Genomic DNA, 22,272 nt, shown 5'->3' on the forward strand with positions numbered 1-22,272 from the left:
TAGCCTACTGTCGTGGTTTAGCATCAGTGTCACAAGACAGTTGACACGTTTTGCTGATATCCCCATAGTGTGTGTCATAGGCCTATTTAATTTCATCTACGGTAGATGGCCCTAGAGCGCTTCCTGCCACTGATGCAAGGGTATGCAGCACAACGGAGCTCTGGAGTCTGGTTGTAAAAAGTCAAGTTCAGCGGCTCCACTCCGTATCTTGCGACTGACCCTCTCTTTGGAAATCCCTTCACAGTGCGTGTGGCTGTCAGAGTGCTTTGATCGAACAACATCGAGGTGTCCACCTGTGCTGGACTCTGGTGCGCTCCGTCCACATCTGTCGGATTCGGGAAGGTCAAGACATCGTCTCTACATTAACGCAATCTGTAAAACTGGTGAACTTTTGCCGCTGATCTTTACTGCTTAGCCCGGATTCGTCTTGAGTCGTGTTTGGTGAGTGGACCTTTAATTGTGAGATAGTAAAGATTGTGAGATCAATGTTTTGGTGAGGTGAGAAATACGTATCCATCACCACTGACTGTAAAGCTAGAAGCTACATCAAAACAGTGCTAATAATGAACTTCTGAAAATTATTTGTTAGTCAGCAAATTGTCTTTTTTTTAAAATATATATTCCACTGTTTAACAAATAGGGTGATTAGGTGTCTCCCTTATTTTGAGTATCCTCAGCCTAGCCAATGTCATCTGTAACGTAAACCTCTCACGTAACCGAAACCTGCTGCCAATTATACATCTAGCCTATTCTTTGTAAGGAACATGCAATTTGCTTTGAAAATCAACGTCTGCCATTAACTCACTTTTTTCAAAAGAGCCTCAGCGGATGGTGTCAAATCAATATGTTGTGCCATCTGATTGACTAATTCAAGAGTCTTTTATAATGTGGCGCTGTGACTTAAAAGTTTGTTTTGATAATGCTCGAATGGCAACTCCACGATTGGATCATGATAAACAAATCAATAGGTAGCAGTGAGAAGCTGACAACTGAAACCAAATGAGTTACTTGTTAAATGCCTACTTTACTTTACTGTATTGGGATAATGAAATATGCCACACTAATAGTAGCGTAGTCGTTTATAACGGTGGTGGGCTAGGACTGTGCGCATTTGGTCATAAAGGCGCTGTGTGTTTGTTGATTAAATTATCTTACATTTGTTTAGTGTGTAGTTAATCACATCAACGCTCATTTTGCATGCACGTCATCGACTTGATGAGCTGACTGTGTGAAGTGTTGCGTAACAGATCTGACCTCTACAGAGCAGCGGTCGTTCAGAAGAGGCGAGGGGACTGCGAAGTGGCTACCACTACGTTATACCATCGCCACGACGTTACAAAATGGCATTTTACATTGAGGAATCATGTCATGTGGGCACACTGGGCTGTGCCCTGTTGTTTATCTTCTGAAAAGATGCACATTTTATTTCCAGAGCATAGCCTATATAGTGAAATACAAATAGGTTGGGAGAGTTGATGCGGCCTCTTTAAAAGAATAAAAGAGTGAATTGTCTGAATTGAAATTCTATTTTCAAGCACATGTTATTTGACACAATAGTTGGCTGATACAGGGAAACACATCAGAGGAGTTTTAGTGTCCCTTTTGAGAAGCTGTGGTTTTTGAAGATCTTTCTTTAGCATGTGGTGCACAAAATGTAGTCAGGTCTCCACCCAGGGTTTGGAACTGTGAGGCCTATAATCTGTCTCCCTGAACAACGACACCACCCAGATTCTGTGCTGACTCAATGTAAAATGACACTTATGGCAGGCAGTGCATGGGCACAGAGCTTTGGCTTGGCATGGAAAGAAAAATAAATGTGCTCATTTCTGAATGTTGACATAAGTTCTCCGGAGTGGCCTACTACCCTCAGGTGAAATGCCAACACATTTGATGTTACGTGCCTGCCTTCACAAGCTGTTAGAAACTCTTTGAACAGACTGTTGATAGTAAGAGAGTAAATAAGGTTTCACAGAGGCTACACTAATCATCCAAATCCACACACGCACTCATACACACACACACACACACACACACACTCTCTCTCTCTCTCTCTCTCTCAATCTCACCCAAGCCAACAGTGTGCTCAGATATCTCACTCTGGCCCAAGGCTCTTTGTAGCAGGCAGAGCATTCGTTGGTCCTTTTAAACTCCAGATGTGTTCAATTTGTCATCAAGTCGGCTCAGGCCTGGTCCCTCCTGACCACTTAGCAGCCACTTAACTCCATCCATCACAGGGCTTATTGAAACTATTCATCTGGGCTCCCCTTTAGCAGACAGAGGGTGGGGGAAACCTGTGGTGGTTGAGCCCATAAATGGCCAGAAGCCATGCTGATGATCACACTGATGTTAGCAGGGGTGAGCCTGTGATGGATGGTCTCCTCCTTCTCTTCTTCCTGGGGCTACACACCCCAGGTGCGTGGGTGGAAGGGCCCTAGCGCTTGGGGGGAGGATGTTATTGAAACATTGTGATAGTGGTGGTGTTGTCCCTGGTGTGAGACAGACAGACTGGGGTGTTCTGGAACCTTCCACGCCAGTTTTCTTTGGCAGGATAGAGGTTGTTATGAGATGCTCTGGAGAGCTGGGCGCTGTGATGATCTCCAACTCGAGAGAATCCAGAGGGATGTTGTGCCTCAGAAGCGGCCTGCCTTCGTCTGGTGGGCCTGGAGGGGGAGACGGGGGGATGACATCAGTGATGTTGACTGAGGCCCTCGTTTGCCACTTGAGCCACAATGGGAGGTTAGGACCGGGCACACACAGGCAGTGCACAATCATGCCATATATGGCCCCAGTGTGTGAGAGGGAATGGGAAGGCTAGTAGAAATACAGAGTGTGTGTGTGTGTGTGTGTGTGTGTGTGTGTGTGTGAGACTTCACATGGAGACATTGATAGAGTGTATGCTGTGGAAAGATGGAAGGATGTTGAAGGCACCGGTGGCAGGTTTTTATCAGGGGAGGGGCTTCACCCCATGACCCCAGCCAATCTGAAATAAACAAGCGCACTCATTTTTTCTATTGCAGTAAACATTCTTGCCCTTCAGTGGTCGGTGTGAGCTATGCTCAATTGGGAAATGCAAATGAATAGATGAAATGCAAACATAGGTCACACTTTGGATAAGTATATCTTGTAAAGACTTAATGAAGCCTTTGTAAACCCATTATAAGGCCTAAAAACACTTTATAAAGAAATACCATAGTATTTAAGAGTAAGCCTGGTCCTTGCCTCTGATGCTTCACCAAACATGTGGCATTCACTCAAAAACAAGGTTCTACGTAGAACCAAGAAAGGTTCTTCGGCTGTCCCCGTAGTAGAACCCTTTGAGCATTCACATGATCAACATTGCCTTTTTATATGACCTGTCTTGTTGTGGACTTGTTTTAATATGTTTACATCTGTGGTTTCGAGGGTAAATGGGCAAATCATTGTATCTGTCACTGTGAAATGAAATGATTATGAATCATGTTTATGGGTTGCATTTCGTCAATTATCTTTCGCGAGCGACGCAGCTTGGCTGGTTTTGAGCAAACAGATTAGTGCCGAATTTAAGTTTTATTTGGGGCACAGCACTATTATTGCCTGATTTCTGAATGAATAATTCAACGGACTGCCCTCATACATGTGCTTACTCTCTGTTTTTCTCTCTTCTCTTTCTGCCTCTCCCTCCCTTTCTCTTTCTCTCTCTCTCACACACACACACACACACACACACACACACACGTTCGGATGCTAATGCCTGCTAAAAGCCCGCCACTGCAGAAATGGGAGTGTGACTCACATTGGCGATGGCACTGTTGCCCTCGGTAACGCTGCGAACAGCATTCTCAGCTCATCTATAATTTCAGTGAGTGTGTGAGCCTTGCCTGAGACAGGGCAGCCAAGGCAGGCATTAATAATTATGAGCAACTCTGATACATTCCCGGCAGCAGAGGGAGATTCACTTTGCCTCTCCCCGTAGTCTAGTGAAATGGAGCTAGGTCTACTTCATGGAAATCTCAGCATGATGGACTGCCTGTCGGTGTAAGAATCACTGGGCAATCCTGCAGCCACCTGTGCCCCTTAGTGCCAACTTTATATAGGTTTGTTTTGGAGCCAAAATGGCCTCCAATGCTACAATCATCATACCATTCATTGAGAGCCCAAAATTCTAATGGATAAATCAAGCTAGTCACTGTGAAAACTAACTGTAATTCTTTTTCAAACGGCAGCCACTTATAAATAATAATCTCCCGTATGCTCAGGAGAACAAAACCTACACTCTCGTCCATTAGTATATTATCAGATATAAAATGCTCAGATATAAAATGCTCGTCTCACATCCAAAGACAACATCTGTATAACCTTAACCCAAAGTAATGCACCTTTTTACTGTAATTCTTTATGACTCACTGTCTTGGATATCTACTAGCCTCCCAAAAGCCTCATTATTCATTTCTCATGTCTGTAGTACATTTTCTCATTTCTCATATCTGCAATACATCTTAAGTTGCATTGTGATAGCCTTTTTCTGTAAGGCCTAGTCCTGTATGTGATGGTTTGGTGTTGTTTTCCAGACTGTATTGACCTGAGGATGGGCTGCTGATCTGAGACCTTGTTGTGGGATCTGTCAACTCTGTGATTGGCTCGCTCCCGTTTGGTGACTGCTGTCATGGCGAAAAGCCCGGAGGTGAAACTGGCCGTATTCGGCAGAGCAGGGGTGGGGAAATCAGGTAGGACTGCCATCTGTACCCGCAAGGGTGTGCGTGCGTGTGGGTGTGTGTGTGACGGTCTAATGCTCTGTCAGGGTGTCTGACTGTCTCTCTTTCCCTGTCTCATTTGCTTTTCTCTTCCTCTCTGTGACTGTCTATATATATATATATATGTCTGTCTGTTCTCCACCTGTCTGTCTGTGTCTGTCTATCTGTCTGTGTCTGTCTGTCTGTCCATCATCCTGTCTTTGTTTGTTTTTCAGGAGTGGGATGAGGCTTAGGGGCTTACTTTTCTTAACCGACACATTTTGGGGTGTTTTCTTCATTGACATTTAGATTTGTCTGATGTAAGTCTATTGTCTGATGTAAGTCAATCTATTATCAGCTTGAACTGGTTCTGAATGGCCACACTCCAGTTAAAACCGATTCTACAACACATTCCAATCATGACAATCCTCTTTCACATTCTTGCATACTCCGCGGGGCAGGGCTCCATCCCTTATTCAGTATGTCTATCTGCAGTAGCTAACGAGATAACACAGAGCATATGTTTCTTGCCCAGCACAAATCAAGACAGATTGGTCTCCATGGTAAGTCATCTGCGTTGGAAAAATATTGCCTTGAGTATTATCCATGTTATTGAAGCCTATTATGTAACACTGACGCCTGTGGAGGTCAGATCAAGGACTGTTTTGGAATCTCCATTTAGATGCCAAAGGATTTTATGATCACTTTTAGCATAAGCATATTACTATACTCAATGGACACTACTCTATAAGTCTATACTCTATGGATACTATGGTATTATAACGTCTATGGTATTAAAATGTCTATGGTATTATAATGTCTGATTGGTCATGTTATTCACTCAATACATAATTATTATTATTATTATTCATTTATTTTGTATAGCGCTTTTCTCAGTACTCAAAGACACTACATTCCATGGCGAGAACAAGAACAGATAGATACATAAAAAGTAAAACAAAGTCAGTAAAAACAACAATAAAAATAGTTAAAGATTAAAAGCAAGTTTAAAAAGATGTTATAGAACTCAGGAATGTATTATTTCCTTGGAAAATATATCTCCATAGTCTAAATTTTCGTACCTACCTATTCTAGCTGTTATATGGGAGAACAACAAATGAGCCATTATAATGGTACACACTCTTCATCCTCAAATTACTTCTTTGTAAATCATTGCAGACGCCATGAACTAGCTATTTCCTTCTGCTTCATTCATTCTCTAGGGCAGTCAGTAGTCTGATAAACGTCAGGGCAGGAGGAGGTAATGAGACATTTCGGATAGCTGCTTTGTATATCAGACACCATTCGCAGCAGGAAAAATGTTTCCCCTTTTAAAAGCCAAACTTGAGGGGAGACGGTCACAGGTACATCAGAGGGGTTTCAGACAGTTCAGCCCCGGTCTTTTGTGATTGTGTAGCTGATGTCTTCGCCTGAGGTGACAGTGAGTGTGGAGCGGAGCAGAAAATGAGTTACCGCCGCCCTCGCCTCCCGACATCAATGGCAAACTAAAGGCCCGGTTATGTGGGAGGAAGGAGAAGGAAGAACGGGTCGATCACAATCAGTGATGAGAACCTTCTGCAGAACAGGAACCGAGAGATGACAATTCATCAGGTTCAACATGGTTGTAGGACACAGACTTCATTAGCCATCTGCCAAATCAATTAGGATTCAAAGACGGACACTTCTGCTCTGAAACCCCAACGTGAAGTAAGCTCTACTTATATCCAATATCGGTAATCAGAACAAACCGGACAACAAACAAACTGGACAAAGACACGGTGTTCATATTGTACTTTAACGAGAGGAGAGCACTAGACAGAATGAAACATATACTGATGGCTTGATTGCTGTCTTTTTCTATTCTAAGCCTTTGCAAAGACTGAGAGGGTGAATACAAATGGACTTTTAGATTAACAGCTTTGGGGGTTATAGAGAGCAGGCTTGTAGTAGCCTGCTCCTCTTCTGACAGTCCACACACTCCTCTCTCTCTCACACACACACGCACACTTGACAGGAGATTACTCATGTTGTTGTCACATCAACAGCTGGATGGAACTCTAGTGATCCCATCTACAGTACAATGGCTCTCATCCAAACACAGAATACACAGAATGAGATGACTCAGACCTCTTGTCAATAGTCAGGATGAAGAAAAACACACTGTTTTGATGCTCTCAAAATGTCTACTGCTGAGTCTAAACAATATATTTTTTGAAGGGGTATTAAATCAATGTGCTGGTATTCTAATTTCCGTCAAATTAAACAAATACATTTGACTAAGTAAGTGAATCATCTATCCATCAGTCATCATAATAAACATGAATCTATGCTAGGACCAGGGGCTACTGGCAGTCACAATGCTAGAAGAAAGATTATTATTATAATTTTATTTTTTTTAAATTTATTTACAGGAGAGGTAGTGGGGATGAAGAGGTCTTTCGAAGGGACAGTTAAGATGTAGCCTGAAGAGATGGGTCTTCAGTCTACAAATATCTTTACACAGCAGTGCATTCTCCAACCTACTTCCATACAGATTCATCTTTTTCCCATTGTGATTCCCAGAGAATTAGCATCACCTCCCTCCCTCCAGATGAACTGTTTCCGTCCTGGCCTCAGACAGACGAGGGGGACTGATATTAATGGGCTCTATTACTGTAGGAGAATGGGAGCGTGACAGAGTATGAATGGTGAGCACGCACAATCCGAAATCTGTTGGCCAGCAGAGAGCGTATAAGGAGAAGAAACATCTACCCTCATAATCAAGAGATTGGTTCATGGGAGGGAGGATCCGTGGCCTGAGGGTGATCTGTGTTAGGCCTACGGTACATGATTGTGAGGCTGGATTTGATTGCTTTGAGAAGATGGTTTGACCTCCTCTTACACACAAAGCCTCAGGCCCAATAAAGTGGAATAAGTGTATTGACTGGCTGTGTAGTCTGTTCCAGCTCTCTTCAGGCTTGGCTTTATTGACTCACCGGAGGGATACTAGGGTCTGGAAATGGTACATATTTGTTGAACTAGTCTCGCCATTCCTCTGTGAAACAGTCATGCACATACACACACAGGCATGCACACACACACGTAAGAACACACGTATGTGCATGCGCACACACACACACACACACACACATATGAATTTGAGGTGTCATGCATTGTGTGGCTCTGGCACACACACACACACGCACACGCACGCACACACACACATACATGTAATTTTAAGGAGTCATGCAGTGTGTGGCTCCGGCAGTTTTTTTTATTTGGGAGTGCAGAAGGTTTATTGAGTGCGAAACGCGGTCCCATAAAAGGCCCCGTCTGCTAGCTCCTCAAACATCCTGCCGCTCTGCCTCGGTCCCTGACGGCCAAGAAAAGATAACAATAATAAAGAAGCCTGTCTGCTGCTCTCAGCCCAGAAATATTGCTGTTTATGGTTTCCAACGCCTTTGACAAGTCCATGAATCAGTTTAATGCAAGTGCTCAAGAGATATGTAAACAGCCTCTCACACTCTAAAGGCAGGGATGAGGAGATGGAGCCCCAGAAAACAAACACACACAGGTATTTATGCCCCGAGGATGGACAGTGACTATAATTCAGGTGGTCATATTAAACCACACAGAAAACTGCTTAGTATGAGAGTGTGTGTCCGTACATATTTTGTAGTCAAATGTTAATAAACATACCTGGTTTTGGACCCCCAAGAGTATTACTACCCAAATATCTTTCTTTATATCATACAGACTGAAAACTGGATTGAAGATCTCATTCAGTGTAATCATTACCACAAGAATTGCCTCTAATGTTATATACTGTAATAACATCATGCAGAGTATTTAATTATTGCTCTTGGCCACTGACTGATGCATAGTCAGTAGCCAAGCCAAATGAATGACTACTAAAAATATAGTTCTGACCATTCAAATCACTGTTGCAGCCATTATGCAATCACACGAAACGCAATCAGGGACAGCTTGTTGAGGAGATGGAAAGTCTTGAAACGAATGGAATGCGTGATTAGATTTGACGTCTTTCAACATCCCCGCTCTAATCCTTATAGAGTCTGAAACACAGGGCAATTAATAGGCAGAGGCACTAATCCACATAACAGACAGGCAACGGTTCATACTTGATGCAGGTGGTAGTGTCTCGAGGCATATTCTCAGCCTTGAATAGCCTTGTTGCTGTGCGAGAACCTTTAAGAAATGTGCCCGGCTGCTCTTTGAGTGCCCTCATGATTACATTTTAGACGGTGCAGTGGTTGTGTGGGCATAGGCTCTGATTCATCAACAGCATTATCGTATGGCTGCAGCACAAGTAGACTAATCACTATGTTACGTGTTGCAGTTTTATTCCACCGGTTCAGATCCATGAGAGGCTGACAAGTGTCCTTCAGAAAAGCTGGCATGATTAGAATGTTGCGTGTGGGTTGGGTTCATGTCTGAACCAAGGTGCGGGCCAGGTTCATGTTAGATTTGAGAGATATACCCGATGCATTTTAGAATCGCTCTGCTGTGCCATACCGTGCTATGTAATATGTTTATGTGAGTTATGCTTATGTTATCTGCATGCATGTACTGCAGAAAGGCTGGGAGCTCAGAGGTAGCGCAGAGGGTGGTTATGGGAAATGTGTGAAATGGTCCCTGGTACCCACTGTGGAATTGGCACGAAGATGTGTTGAAGTTGAGTGTTTTCGAGAGCCTACATAGAGCAAGTACTTGAAATGGTTATTGGTAGCGTCAGACTGTTATCTTATCATTGTATCTTGTGGTCTTTATTCCACTTGAAAGAGAGATTTGAGCATATTAGTTTACATTTTGTGTAAAGTTCTTGGGTTAGAGTTGTTAGGTGTATATGTAACACATCAGAATAATAGACAAATGCCGACTGCTATATAATTGTCTTTACTGAGCTGTGATTTACACTCTACGGTTTCCCAGACACAGATTAAGCCTCATCCTAGACTACAAAACATGTTCAATGGAGATTTTCCAATGAAAGTGTGACTTAGTCCTGGATTTAAGTTTAGTTAATCTCCGTCCCTACGAATTCTTTACTAACTTAGGCACATTGTATGTTGAAATGTAGCTTGAAAGCTTTACATTACAGACTGAGTTGCTGCAAACATGACTGAATGACAATCCCATTGTTGCATGTCGGTAGAACTGTCCGTTTAGTGAATGACTCAACACATAGAGCTCCTGCCCTGTCAGTGTTCCTGCTGTCGCCTCCCTCTACACACAAAGCAAAGGGGCCAAACCTGCCAGCTACCGTTCACATCTGTCCTCCGCATGATAAGGCTGGGCTTGGAGAGAAGATAGAGATTGATTGGGTGAGAGAGAATGGGACAGAAGCCTAGGAAAGGAGGACTGGCAGGAGATGAATCAGGGCTACACAGAGAAGAGTGAGAGATGGTGAGGAGATTGGTCAGCCTGTGGACGTGTGTTAACACTGTCAAGTGTGAAGAGAAAGAGAGGCCAGCAAGGCTACTGTTTATATGTGGGGACAGCTGTGGCGTGTGTGTGTGCCTGTGTGTGTGCGTGCGTGTATGTGTTTGCATGTATTTGTGTGTGTGCGTGCACATGCCTCAGGTAAATGTCATAAACATGAATTATGTATGCTGGCCACTTGTTGGCCCTTTAGGTGCACTGACTAGCGCCTCAGCTTTGACTGAATTCTCGGAGAGCCTGAATCCCATCAGCATCTACGCACGCTTTCTCTTTTCTCCTCTCCTTCACCCCCCCTCCCTTCCTCCCCCTCACTCTCACTCTCTCTGAACACATTATCTATACCCCTGAGCATCCTATTGTCCCCGGAACTGAACAGGATGTCCTTGTGGTTCAACCTTATCTATTTGAGTTTTCTAAAAGGGCCTCTCCATCTACCTCAGCATCCCCACACTTCCTCTAGCACTTTCTATTCACTTGCTCTCACAGTCTCTCGCCCACCACTTCACAATGACAGCCGGGAAAAAACTGGTTGTGTCACAGGGAGGTTGGCTTTTATCATGGATTATTTATTCATTCCATCCATCTATTGACGTATTTTTAGACTGCGCTAACGCTTGTCCTGATATTGTCCGTTGCCAGTCGCCTTCCCAGCCCCCGGTTTGTGAGTTGCACAATGCCGCTGCGTGCCTCTCCTCTATTGGCAGAGTGATTCAACATCGTTAGCAACTTCCCCTTTTTAACTGCCTTCCCTGCTGCTCCTCAGGAGATTAGGAAAGCTCTTAACATTTCATGATGGGTCTATTAAGCATTTTTTGGAAATGCGCAGGTTAATGTTTCTCTTTTCGTGGCCATTTTTATTTTTAAATTGAAGTCTTCTCCTCCTCCGCTTCCTCTTAAATAGATCCATCCACCCACTCAACACTCTAAAGCTTGTGTTCAGGTGGACACCAAGATCTGTCCTTTAAAGTTTTGTTGGAGATTTCTGCCTCATACAGGATGTGACACTTGTGCTATGTTCTCCATTCAATTAATGTCATCACTAAGAGGAATACAAATCTCTTCAGCGCTTGTCTAACACAAAAGACAAACTCAAATGTACTGCATATGAATCCATATCTTATTTCGGCTTAACATCTTGTTAACATTTAGCAAGAGCATGGAGCCATATAACACCCTCTAACAGTCAGTTGAGGTCTTTCATCTAGTCATGATTTTCCAATTTAAGGTACAGTACATGCATCATGTCAACCTTCTGCTATGTTGCAGTTATCTTTCTGAAAACGTCCATGACACAAAGTGAGCTTTCGAAACCAAGATTAACCAAGACAGCTTGAAAGTGTCAGATAGTTTAGACAATGCCATATCGTTTGTTTCCTGAGTCAATCATGTGTATACGATCCTTGACTCTTTTAAGGAGAACCTCAGGAGATCTCTGACAATCAGCTGTGTTACATGTGAACCTGGCTGAATACAAGTAGAACGCTATTGTTTGGAGGCTAAATTAGAGGGAGATCCGGTGTAGTATCAGAAACCTAACGCCCTTCCCAGAGTCCAACCCGACAATACAGCGCTTTAGTCTTTTGCTCCTTGAGAGATGTGTGAAATCATACTCTCCCAGATGTCCTAGTTAACGTGCCCGCAGGGGCTCGAGGTGAATGCCTCTCTTTCTCACCATCATTGTTTGATTGTATATAAAGATCTGGGCCACGCACAAAGTGAAGGGACACTGGTCCGATCCTCGCAGGGGAAGTCCCAGTCACTCAAAGTGAACGTGAGAAGCTGGCCTATACAGTGACCTGCTTAATTCAATCAAACACAAGTCATCTCCATGCCCACAGGCTTGTACAGGTGCATTGAAAGGATGTAAGCTCGATCTGAGGGAGTGAGTAGCATACCCATCAGAGGGATGTAGTACTGTATGTATACTATAATTTAGGATGGTGTATCCCTTGCCTGGCTTCTTCACAAGGTCATAGAGAATGCTTGGTAGTTTTTTTTTCTGTCAGGCTACATTATAAATTTGTGTATTAAGCACTTTTCTAATAGGACTAATAGCATGCTGTGATTAAACAGGGCAGATAGTGCCAGAGGCCTGCACTTCTTTGAAGTAAGGGTTCATTCAGCAGTAATTCCATAAATCATGAGAGATTACAGAGATATAGTATGAGAGCATTCAGAAGTTATGAGGCATTCAGAGTTCCTTACAAATTGAAGTATGCTGTAATATACAGCTCTGGAAAAAATTAAGAGACCACTCCAAATAAATTCTTAAATCAGCATCTCTATATGTATGGCAGCCATTCCATTCCAGTGTCTGTTGAATTCCAATACAGGCACACCTCATTCTACTTAATGAGGTACTGATTAGGTGATCACCTGAACCAAATCTTATTTAATGAGGAAAAATATAAAAACCACTGCTGTGGTCATCACTATCCTCTTGCAATAGGACCAGCTGGGTGGCAAAAACAGTGCTAGTAGTGCCTCAAAAGTAATTGGAATAAAAAAATAACTATTGACCATGCCAAAAGAGTTGAAAAGAAAAGTTTTGAGTGAGGAAAAGAAGGGTTCAATTCTGGCTTTACTGGCAGAGGGATATAGTGAGCGTCAGGTTGCTTCCATCCTTAACATTTCAAAGACGGCGGTTCATAAGAACAAGGTCAAGCAGCAGACATTAGGGACAACAAAGCTACAGACCGGCAGAGGGCGAAAACGACTCTCCACTCACCGGGATGACCGCCAACTCATTTGAATGTCATCAAGTGACCTACAAAAAGAATGGCAAACGGCAGCTGGGGTGAAGTGCACGGCGAGGACAGTTTGAAACAGGCTCCTAGGGGCAGGGCTGAAGTCGTGCAAAGCTAGAGGACTGGAGTAAGGTCATCTTCTCTGATGAGTCCAATTTTCAGCTTTGCCCAACACCTGGTCGTCTAATGGTTAGACAGAGACCTGGAGAGGCCTACAAGCCACAGTGTCTCGCACCTACTGTGAAATTTGGTGGAGGATCGGTGATGATTTGGGGGTGCTTCAGCAAGGCTGGAATCAGGCAGATTTGTCTTTGTGAAGGATGCATGAATCAAGCCACGTACAAAGTTGTCCTGGAAGAAAACTTGCTTCCTTCTGCTCTGACAATGTTCCCCAACTCTGAGGATTGGTTTTCCAGCAGGACAATGCTCCATTCCACATAGCCAGGTCAATCAAGGTGTGGATGGAGGACCACCAGATCAAGACCCTGTCATGGCCAGCCCAATTTCCGGACCTGAACCCCATTGAAAACCTCTGGAATGTGATCAAGAGGAAGATGGATGGTCACAAGCCATCAAACAAAGTTGAGCTGCTTGAATTTTTGCGCAAGGAGTGGCATAAAGTCACCTGCAATGTGAAAGACTAATTTCTATTTTTGTGAAAAGCTTCTAAATGTGTTTATAACACACTTACAAACTGAATAAGATCAACTGTTTGGATAACAGTGATAACTGTTGGATAACTGTTTTGCATTTGATTGTACTGTAGCTGTTGGGGAGCCAAACCTGTACAGTACCTGAACAATCACCAGAACAATCTATTTAGAGCTTTCTCTCACTACATTGCCTATAGCACAGAGCCTCTGTATTAGCGAGTCCTCCATGGGCACCCTTTGGAGAAGCAGTGATTTATTGAGTCAAGGGACCACAGGGTTGCCATGATGCCTGATGGTTTAATTGCAGCCTGAATTATCACGAGACACCAGCTGGAGGCAGGGAAAATCAATCAAGCATCCAAAAGGGCTTCTTGTGAACCACAGAGTATATACGTAGAGCACTCTTAACAAACACAAATTGTAAACGATGGCTTGTGCCAGTTCTGGAGGCGGCCCGCACACTGGTATTTAGAGTGAGGTACTGTATTAATTTTCCCTGCTTGCCCTCTCAGGGGGGACATTTTGTGATTCATGATGGTTTTAAATGAAAGGAAGGGATTTTCTTATCTAAAGTGTTGTGACATTGTGCTTGTGGTTTGGAGTAACAGCAAATTTTATTTGTTCTGTTTTGAAAGAGGGGGGACATCTGAGGGGAATTGGTTAAAAGAGGCTGTAGGAGAGTACACACATCATTAACAAACGTATTTAAAGCAGTTGTTGATGTTCTTTAAGGTTTCATTATAAATATAGAATTGGTAAATAGATCTTACTAATTAGGCAATATATGAAAAGGAAAGTTGGATTGTCTAATACATTTGACTAATTAGGCATTATATGACATGTAAAGTTGGTTGATTATTTTGGAAATAGCATTTCATCTCTTGTGTTGGTCAGATCCGAAAACACATTATTAGCACATAGTTAATCAGGTAACCAGGAACATGAGACTCAGTAATGAGCAGATGGGGGGGGGGAACTTATTATCTCGCGCAAATACAGCCCTTGGTCATGACAGTTAATTGGTGGTTGTGATTCACAAAATAATTGGATTTTGGAGATCAGTTGACAACAACAAGATCCACTTACTAATATCCATCTCTGCCAATGTCTCTTTTAGCAGAGAGCTACAGTATCATGGAGGTCCCCCATGTCTCTGTTGTGGCTACTGGCAGTCCCCTTTGTACATCCATTTCCTTGTATTTATAAATGTTGTTGATGTCCATTAAGTTGTTATCAAACACAGTCCTGGAGAGAGGCCTGTTACTGGGGGAACACAGACGTGCCCAAGAGAGCGTCTTGCGGTGAAAGAGACTCTGGGAATGCTTCTGCTGGACGCTGAGACTGTGACATAGAGACCTGACCTCGTGTTCACAGGAAGTGGATGGGGGGTATATTTATTTAGGGCTAATTCATGACTATTGCAGGCAGGTTGGAAAGACTCACTTACATAATATCACTTAATCTGTGTACCCCATCTATGTGGCCACACCATTACAGTTGTCATTATTCTCTAACTTGAATGAAGGAAAAAGCCATAAGCCGTGCACTATTAAATTAAAACCATGTATATACAAAGCTGTAATTTGATTCACAATTCATCCTGAAGTATAAGAGGCACATACAGCTCAAAGAATAGTCACAGCAGTTATCACAGTACTGTGTGCTCCATTATGTAGAATTAAATATGCTGGTGTTGAATTACATCTTAAAGGGAAAGTCACTTCAGAAATACTTTTAATAAAAAACAGCTCAGATAACGCAGTTATATACTGTTGTTTATCCTAATATCCCTATCATGTCATTAGGAATCATGCCTCAGTACTTGTCAAATAAATCATACAATGTTGTAGATCTTCAGCCCACTGCACCTTGCCTGCCCTGAAATAGCTATCTCCCGGATCAAATTTGATCAATGGGAAATTTCAGTCTCTAACTTGAACCTCCTTTTGGCACGATAGCCATCACGAGACGTGAGCTTCAGCAATGGGAATGAAACAGTCTTGACCTACTGTAAACACACCTTGTACTCTATCCTCTCTTCTCATACTAAATAGATTTGTTGTTGGATTACACTAGCGGAGGTTGGTGAAGGCAGAAATCAGAGGACGGGCTCATTGTAATGCATGGAATGGAATGACTCACCAGCCTCCACTGGATTACACACCAGCGCTGGTTCCCGTGTAGGGCAGATCTGCTGGACAGCACTAACCAATCATCACGGTTAGCACAGCGAAATCTATAGGCCCCTTTAGAGCACCTCTGGCGGTAATTGGTCCAGAAATCAATTTGACACATTGAAGTGAATAGGGAGTGGGAGTGTCACGAGGCTGCTGTGTAAAGCACATGATGGGACCTGTATTAGGTACAGTATAGTCATGTATATTGTATATACACAATACAATCCTCGCTCATGTTCTGAGAACGCGTGTCTCTTTGTGACTTTTGAAATCAATTTAAGAACACATTTAAAGTGGTACTTAAATGTTAAGGTTGAGGAATATGATTTCTACTGTGTGGGGGAGGTGACATGGAGACATTGTTCAACGATGAGTCAACATTGCACTAGAGCAGTGAGAGGATACTGTGTACCTACACTGGGAGGAATGCTATTAAAACCACTTAAACAGCCACTAAAGTTAATGATTTACCTCACGACTTTGATTGTTTCGCACTGCCAGTTCTTGTAAACCATGAGTAAACAAATGTGTCCCATACGGACATTATTGCATGTGATGGAGGTCGTTTTCATCAATGAAAAATTATGAGAAAAAAATTTGACGATATGGTGGCCAGACAGACCATGTTTTAATGGGAAAGCAAAACACAGCTGACTCTGGGTGTCATGTCTTACAGACCCGAGGCCAGACAACTTTGCAGTCAGCTTAGGGATCAGGGTTGCGACCCTGGAAGGCGGGAACCTTAGAGCCACAGGGTGTCTGTCTGATGGCTGGACCTGAATCAATATGGGTCGTTCAATGAGTAACCTGGCACCAGTCCAGAACAAGGTCTAGGGAGCCGCTAATTGCTTCTGCTTTGTTTGTTATCAGACCAGCATTCCCTCTCTAATGTAATTACCTCACCCTGGACAAAAAGAGCAGTGGGTGACTGCCAGCCTCTCGTGGACGAGATGTTGACGCAAGACAGCCAATTTCAAAGGTTCTCCAGAATGTGATGAAAGGGGAGAGTGTGATAAAAGTGGGTCGATCCTTGTGCTGGTCTGGGCTTGTTTTGTTATTCCGTTTTTATTATGAAAAATCAGCCCATATCTTTCATAGTTATACATAGCTGTAACGACTGGCCAGTTCTAGCAGGCCACAGTCTGTAGAGGATGCTGGTCTGTACAGTGTGTCCACCAGGAGATACTGTATATTGCTATGATTTAACTCTGTTCCCCTGTGCTATTACATTCATAGTGTACTGCTTTAATCTTCCGCCGTGGATTGAAGACCCATCTCTTCAGGCTACATCTTAACTGCCCCTCCTAAAGACCTCTTCATCCCCACTACCCCCCTGTGCACATTTCTCTCCTGTAAATAAATATTTATTTTTTATAATGAAATAATTTCCTTTCTTCTAGCATTCGTGACTGCCAATAGCCCCTGGTCCTAGCGTAGATACATTTTTCGCTCCATTCTGGGACCTGTGTTGTTCAGTCTCTATATGCTGCCACTGGGACATATCATCAGAGAACACAAGATTAATTTTCATAGCTATGCTGATGATACACAACTATACATCTCTTTATCACCCAATGACATCAGCCCTATTGATAAACTGGTTCAATGCATTGATCGTATCAACTTGTGGATGTCACATAATTTTTTGCAATTGAACAAACATAAGACAGAGGTTTTAATTATCGGAGCAAAGGTCCAGAGAGTGATACTGTGCACAAACTTAAAATCCCTGGCACAAAATGCCACACCCCTAGCAAAAAATCTTGCTGTGCTTCTTGACCCTGATTAGAATTTTGAATCTCACATCAGTAATCTCACTAAAACCCCCTTTTATCACCTTAGAAATATTGCAAAAGTGCAACCGTTTCTCTCCCAGGCAGATACTGAAAGACTGATGCCTGCTTTTATCACTAGCAGGCTTGATTACTGCAATGCTCTCCTGGTCTACCTAAGAAAGCTATAAATAAGCTACAGATCATTCAGAATGCAGCAGCACGTGTACTAACCAAGACCAGAAGGAGAGCACACATCTCACCTGTCCTAAAGTCCCTTCATTGGTTGTCTGTCAGTTTTAGAATAGATTTTAAGATCCTTTTATTGGTGTTAAAATCACTCAATGGACTAGCGCCTGAATACTTGTCAGACATGCTTTTAATATATGCTCCCTCTAGATCACTCAGGTCCTCTGGCACTGGCCTTTTAGTTGTTCCCTGGGTGAGGACAAAGAACTACAGGGTCCTCGCCTCTGGAATAGCCTGCCAGAGGAGCTGAAGGTGTCACAATCTGTAAACACCTTTAAAAGAATTCTTAAGACATACCTTTTTAGCTTAGCTTTCTCTCAAATCATCTTATTTTAATCTACCCTCTTCTACTGTGCTACACTGATCTTTGTTCTACCATCTCATATTTCCGATACTATAATGTCCTTATATTACCGTTTATTTTCACTGTATTGTTGTATTTCCTTATATTAACATTTATTTTAACTGTATTTTCATTATATTGTTAAGCACCTTGTATTGCAATTTTGCACAAAAAGCGCTATATAAATAAAGTCTGATTTGATTTGACTGTTACTTAAGTGTCTGGTTATGTGGAAAACTGATGACATCTAATATTGTGTTTCTCCACTTACAAGGGTAAGACTTCACACTCCATTGCTTGCTCTTTCCACTTGGAATACTAGACACTAAAAGGCGACTGCTTTGACCGAGACAGTAAATGGGGAATGTTAAGATGAACAAGGGATGAAAAATGGGTCTGAAACAGAGTTGGACATCTCAGTCTACCTGCTCATCAAAATGACAAATTATCTAGTGCTCTGCGGTTGGTCTGGGTCTATTAGTTGCATGATCTGAGCTCCTGTTGTAGACGGATTTTGGTGGCGCCATCCATGATTTCAATGTGTATAACTATTTACAGTTGAATGAGCCTAGCGGACATCCTGAAGAAGTTGCACCCTCACCATATGTCAATTCCTTTGCGATTGTAATGTATCTCACACCTTGTCCTTTGTTGGGAATGATATTTAAGGAGAGGGACAGCGAGACATTAAGTGCATTTAGGAGAAAAGTGTTCCTTTGCTAAGCAGAACCGAAGTAAGCAAAGCAAGGTATTTAAATCCCATTTTAAAGTAGAACTACTCAAATTATGTGACAGTTCAGATAAAAAAAAATGATGAGATTGTGGCCTCGCTTTTGCTATTGAAAGGAGGAAGCTTTGTCAGAATTTCTTCCATAGTGCTTTGTGTGTTATACATGACACAGACTAATAATGTGTTGATTGTTGGATCTATTCAATATGCTGATTTAGTTTTGAATAAATTGAAAATATATGAATGAGAATCAGTCAAGGGCCCCTCACAATCCATGTCTGGGAAATGACAAATTGCTGGACCAAAGATTCAAGCACCTACTGTAGCCCCAAGCATTACCATCCAACTATTACGTTCACTCGACTTGATTTCTGTAGGGGCTAAATGAAACGTGTCTGAGACTTTGTCCACCATAATAGCTTTTGTCCATGTAGCGGCTAATTATGAGGAGAAAACAGGCCAGACAAAGATGGATGTTCTTTCCAGTTCAGAGGCAAAGCAATTTTCCCTATTGTACCCTTTCAAAAGCAGTGGCACTGTCGCTTGACACGAGGAAACAGATACCCCCCTGAGACTCAAAGAGGCCATTCGGCCCATTTGAAGTCACTCAGCCGCATGACGGCGAGAGAAAGGAGAAAACGGAGCCACGGATATAAAACACAACACAACCACCCTGCGATGCCATAACACAACTGGGTTTTGATTGAGTGCACAGAGGAGAAGAATAAAGGCCTTTGTGGCCAGGCCACGGACATGATGAGACCCTGTTGGTAAGATCATGGCTGTGCTACGTCCCATTAGCTACGCCTTTCGGGGGGCTAATGGAAAAGCGAGGGAGGGAGTGCTTTTGCTGTGAGACTGATAAACGACCTTGAAGCGAGTTAGTGACGTAAAACCTGCCTCTACCTGTCGCCTGACACGGTAATGAGGGCTAGAGTGAGGCTCAGGCATGGAAGGAAGGGAGCGGAGAAAATCCAAGCGCCCACCCCCAACGTCGAGTTCCGCTTAGCGCAACCAGCAGCCTAATGTACCACACAGAAAGAGAGAGCCCCAATCCCTGGAAATCCTAATTGGATTACATTTTGATGCTCCGTTACTTAAGTGTCTGAATTACCGAGGGTAAATAAGGGTACAATTAGTCACTGGGAAAGTGGGAGCATTGTGTCGAATAGACTGCTGGCGAATATTGGGTTTCATGGAGCGTGGCGTCCTAGGTCATAAGTCTAATGGTGCTGAAAGGAGCCAAGTGCTGCCGGGAAAGGCAGCCAGAGTGATTAGGCTTATTGGGCTTCCTGCCACCTGTTGATTCCTAAATGAGGAGCAAGCTAATGAAATCAATGTGTGATTCAACTGAGGTGATTGATTTGAAGCACATCGATCACTCTGAATGCTGCCAATAAAGAGATGAGACAGATAATATCCATCATCCATCACATTTGAAATCTCCACTTGAATTTTTGTGTAAAGGCAATTGCCTGTGGTTTCCAGAATCATTGGATTGGAAGTCAAACTCCAGTAAACTTTCACCTGCTAATGATAACACCATAGACTTCATCTACAAGATGAGTTTTATGTTCATGTCAATTCAGTACTTACTAAGTATCAGATGACAATAAGATAACAGCAGTCTTTCTGTAAAATGAGGTAGGCTAGGCCTAATGCAGGACTGTTCTGATGATTTTTTGTGTACCTCTAATAACACTCTTGAAACCATATCCAGACTGGGTGATAAGTGGGATTAATCATAGGGTTGCAATTTAATTGTCTCTCAAAGATGTTTTGATTTAGCCAGACAGCACTCAGACAGTTGGTTTTAAAACCCTAGGAGAGTGCCAACAGGTTATGGGTTTCTAATTCTGAGATAAGACAAAAGAGGCTAATGTTTCCATCCTGGAGAGCTGCAGGGTATTTCATTTTGGCGTAGGGAGAAAACCATTGCAATGGCTATCATTGGCCTTGACAGAATAGTCTCACAGTTTTCCAATTGTGATGAATGCTGAAAAGGGCAAGACTGAAAAGCGCTCTTTGATAAGAAAATGGGTAGTTATATACTTGTGGAACAGATGTTTGGTCTGGCAGGCCTCTCTACACACTGATCTACAACTGTTCAGACAGGTACTGTAATGCACATTTGTATTCCAATGGCGTGCTGGTGTATCAAAGCTATATGCCCCTGCAACTTCCAGGCATCCATAGCCAATTAGTTCTCAGTCTGAAGTGGCTTTGATTAGATTAACATATCAGAGCAAGTTGCTGTTCCTCTGAAGATGAGTTCTGGATAGTCAAATGAGAACCCTTTGTATTGAATCTTGAAAGTGCTCCGACTGCTACTATTTACCTTATGTCATGTCTTTTTGTTTGAACAGTACTTCCTCTACATTCCATTTTCAGCCTCTCTGTCTTCATGTTCATATACTAGCACACAGCACCATTGTCTTTGACAAGCATTGTGATTGCATTTTTCCATAACAACAACAGTACAGTAATACAGAGAAAATCAGACACATAGCTCACAACATTTTAAACCGTTCTGTCTTTCTCTCTGTCCACACAGCTCTGGTGGTGAGGTTATTGACCAGACGCTTCATCTGGGAGTATGACCCAACACTCGGTAAGACACACTGCCTCTACACACTGATCTATTGGCTCCAGGGCACACCTGGGATATGTTGCACACATTAAGTCCTCGGGAACTGGTCCAGGAACTTTTACAATCACTTTAATTTACACTGACTGAGGTGAGTACATGAAGAAGGGCTGGACTCCAAATCATTATACCATTTACCATTGCAGTCCTAATCCGTTTTTGATGATGTCAGATAGTTCTCTCCATTCCCACTAATAAATTGTCAGGATTTGTAAGTTTTACTTCAGTAACTTGGCTACAACTGAAACAAAACAGTTGTGGTAAGTTAATGGTTGATGCTGACGCTAATGCACTGTCATCAGATTTTGGGTACAAAGGCTTTTTTGTTGGCCCATGATACTCATACTGCCTCAAATCATAGCAGGTTATCATACAGTATCATGAGAGCAACTGAACTGCATCAAATAACCCCTCACCATGGGGCAACACCGAAGATTACCAAGCTCCTTCGCATCATACAGGTTTCATTTCCTGACTATGTCTCGCAGGTTAGACCCACTCTCTTTATTTCCTCTTTAAAAAAAAACTAAAAAACAACATATTTTACGAAAAATTACATGCTTTGTCAGTGATTTGAAATGGTATGACTGCTATGTGAGAATGGGACTTGGGTATTAAGGGAGAAGCATAATTCATGCTCGATGTCTGTGTCTGCTTTTACAGAGAAATGTGTTTACTACCATGGCTAAGGTGTGCCCAGCACAGAGTGAGGAATGTGAGCATTAAGCCAGGGGAATTCACTGTAAGACGGCTTCAAAAGATTTACAATTTAAGGTCTACAGACAGTAGCCACGAGGTAATCA

The 22,272-nt window shown here is 42.7% G+C and overlaps 1 protein-coding gene across 2 annotated transcripts in view; it reads left to right on the forward strand.

Moving 5' to 3' along the window:
* The first annotated feature begins 288 nt into the window (after positions 1-288).
* Positions 289-22,272, forward strand: part of rerg (RAS-like, estrogen-regulated, growth inhibitor) — a 28,358-nt gene continuing 6,374 nt past the window's right edge. The window contains exons 1-3 of one of the 2 annotated variants that reach the window (XM_083692569.1): positions 289-441; positions 4,548-4,703; positions 21,377-21,433. In XM_083692569.1, the coding sequence (XP_083548695.1) occupies positions 4,643-4,703; positions 21,377-21,433 (118 nt within the window). In that variant the 5' untranslated portion in view covers positions 289-441; positions 4,548-4,642. The remainder of the gene's footprint in view (positions 442-4,547; positions 4,704-21,376; positions 21,434-22,272) is intronic. The other variant, XM_083692570.1, reaches the window with a different exon arrangement.

This window comes from Argentina silus (genome assembly GCF_951799395.1).
Source record: "Argentina silus genome assembly, chromosome: 20".
In the NCBI taxonomy this organism is placed as follows: domain Eukaryota; kingdom Metazoa; phylum Chordata; class Actinopteri; order Argentiniformes; family Argentinidae; genus Argentina; species Argentina silus.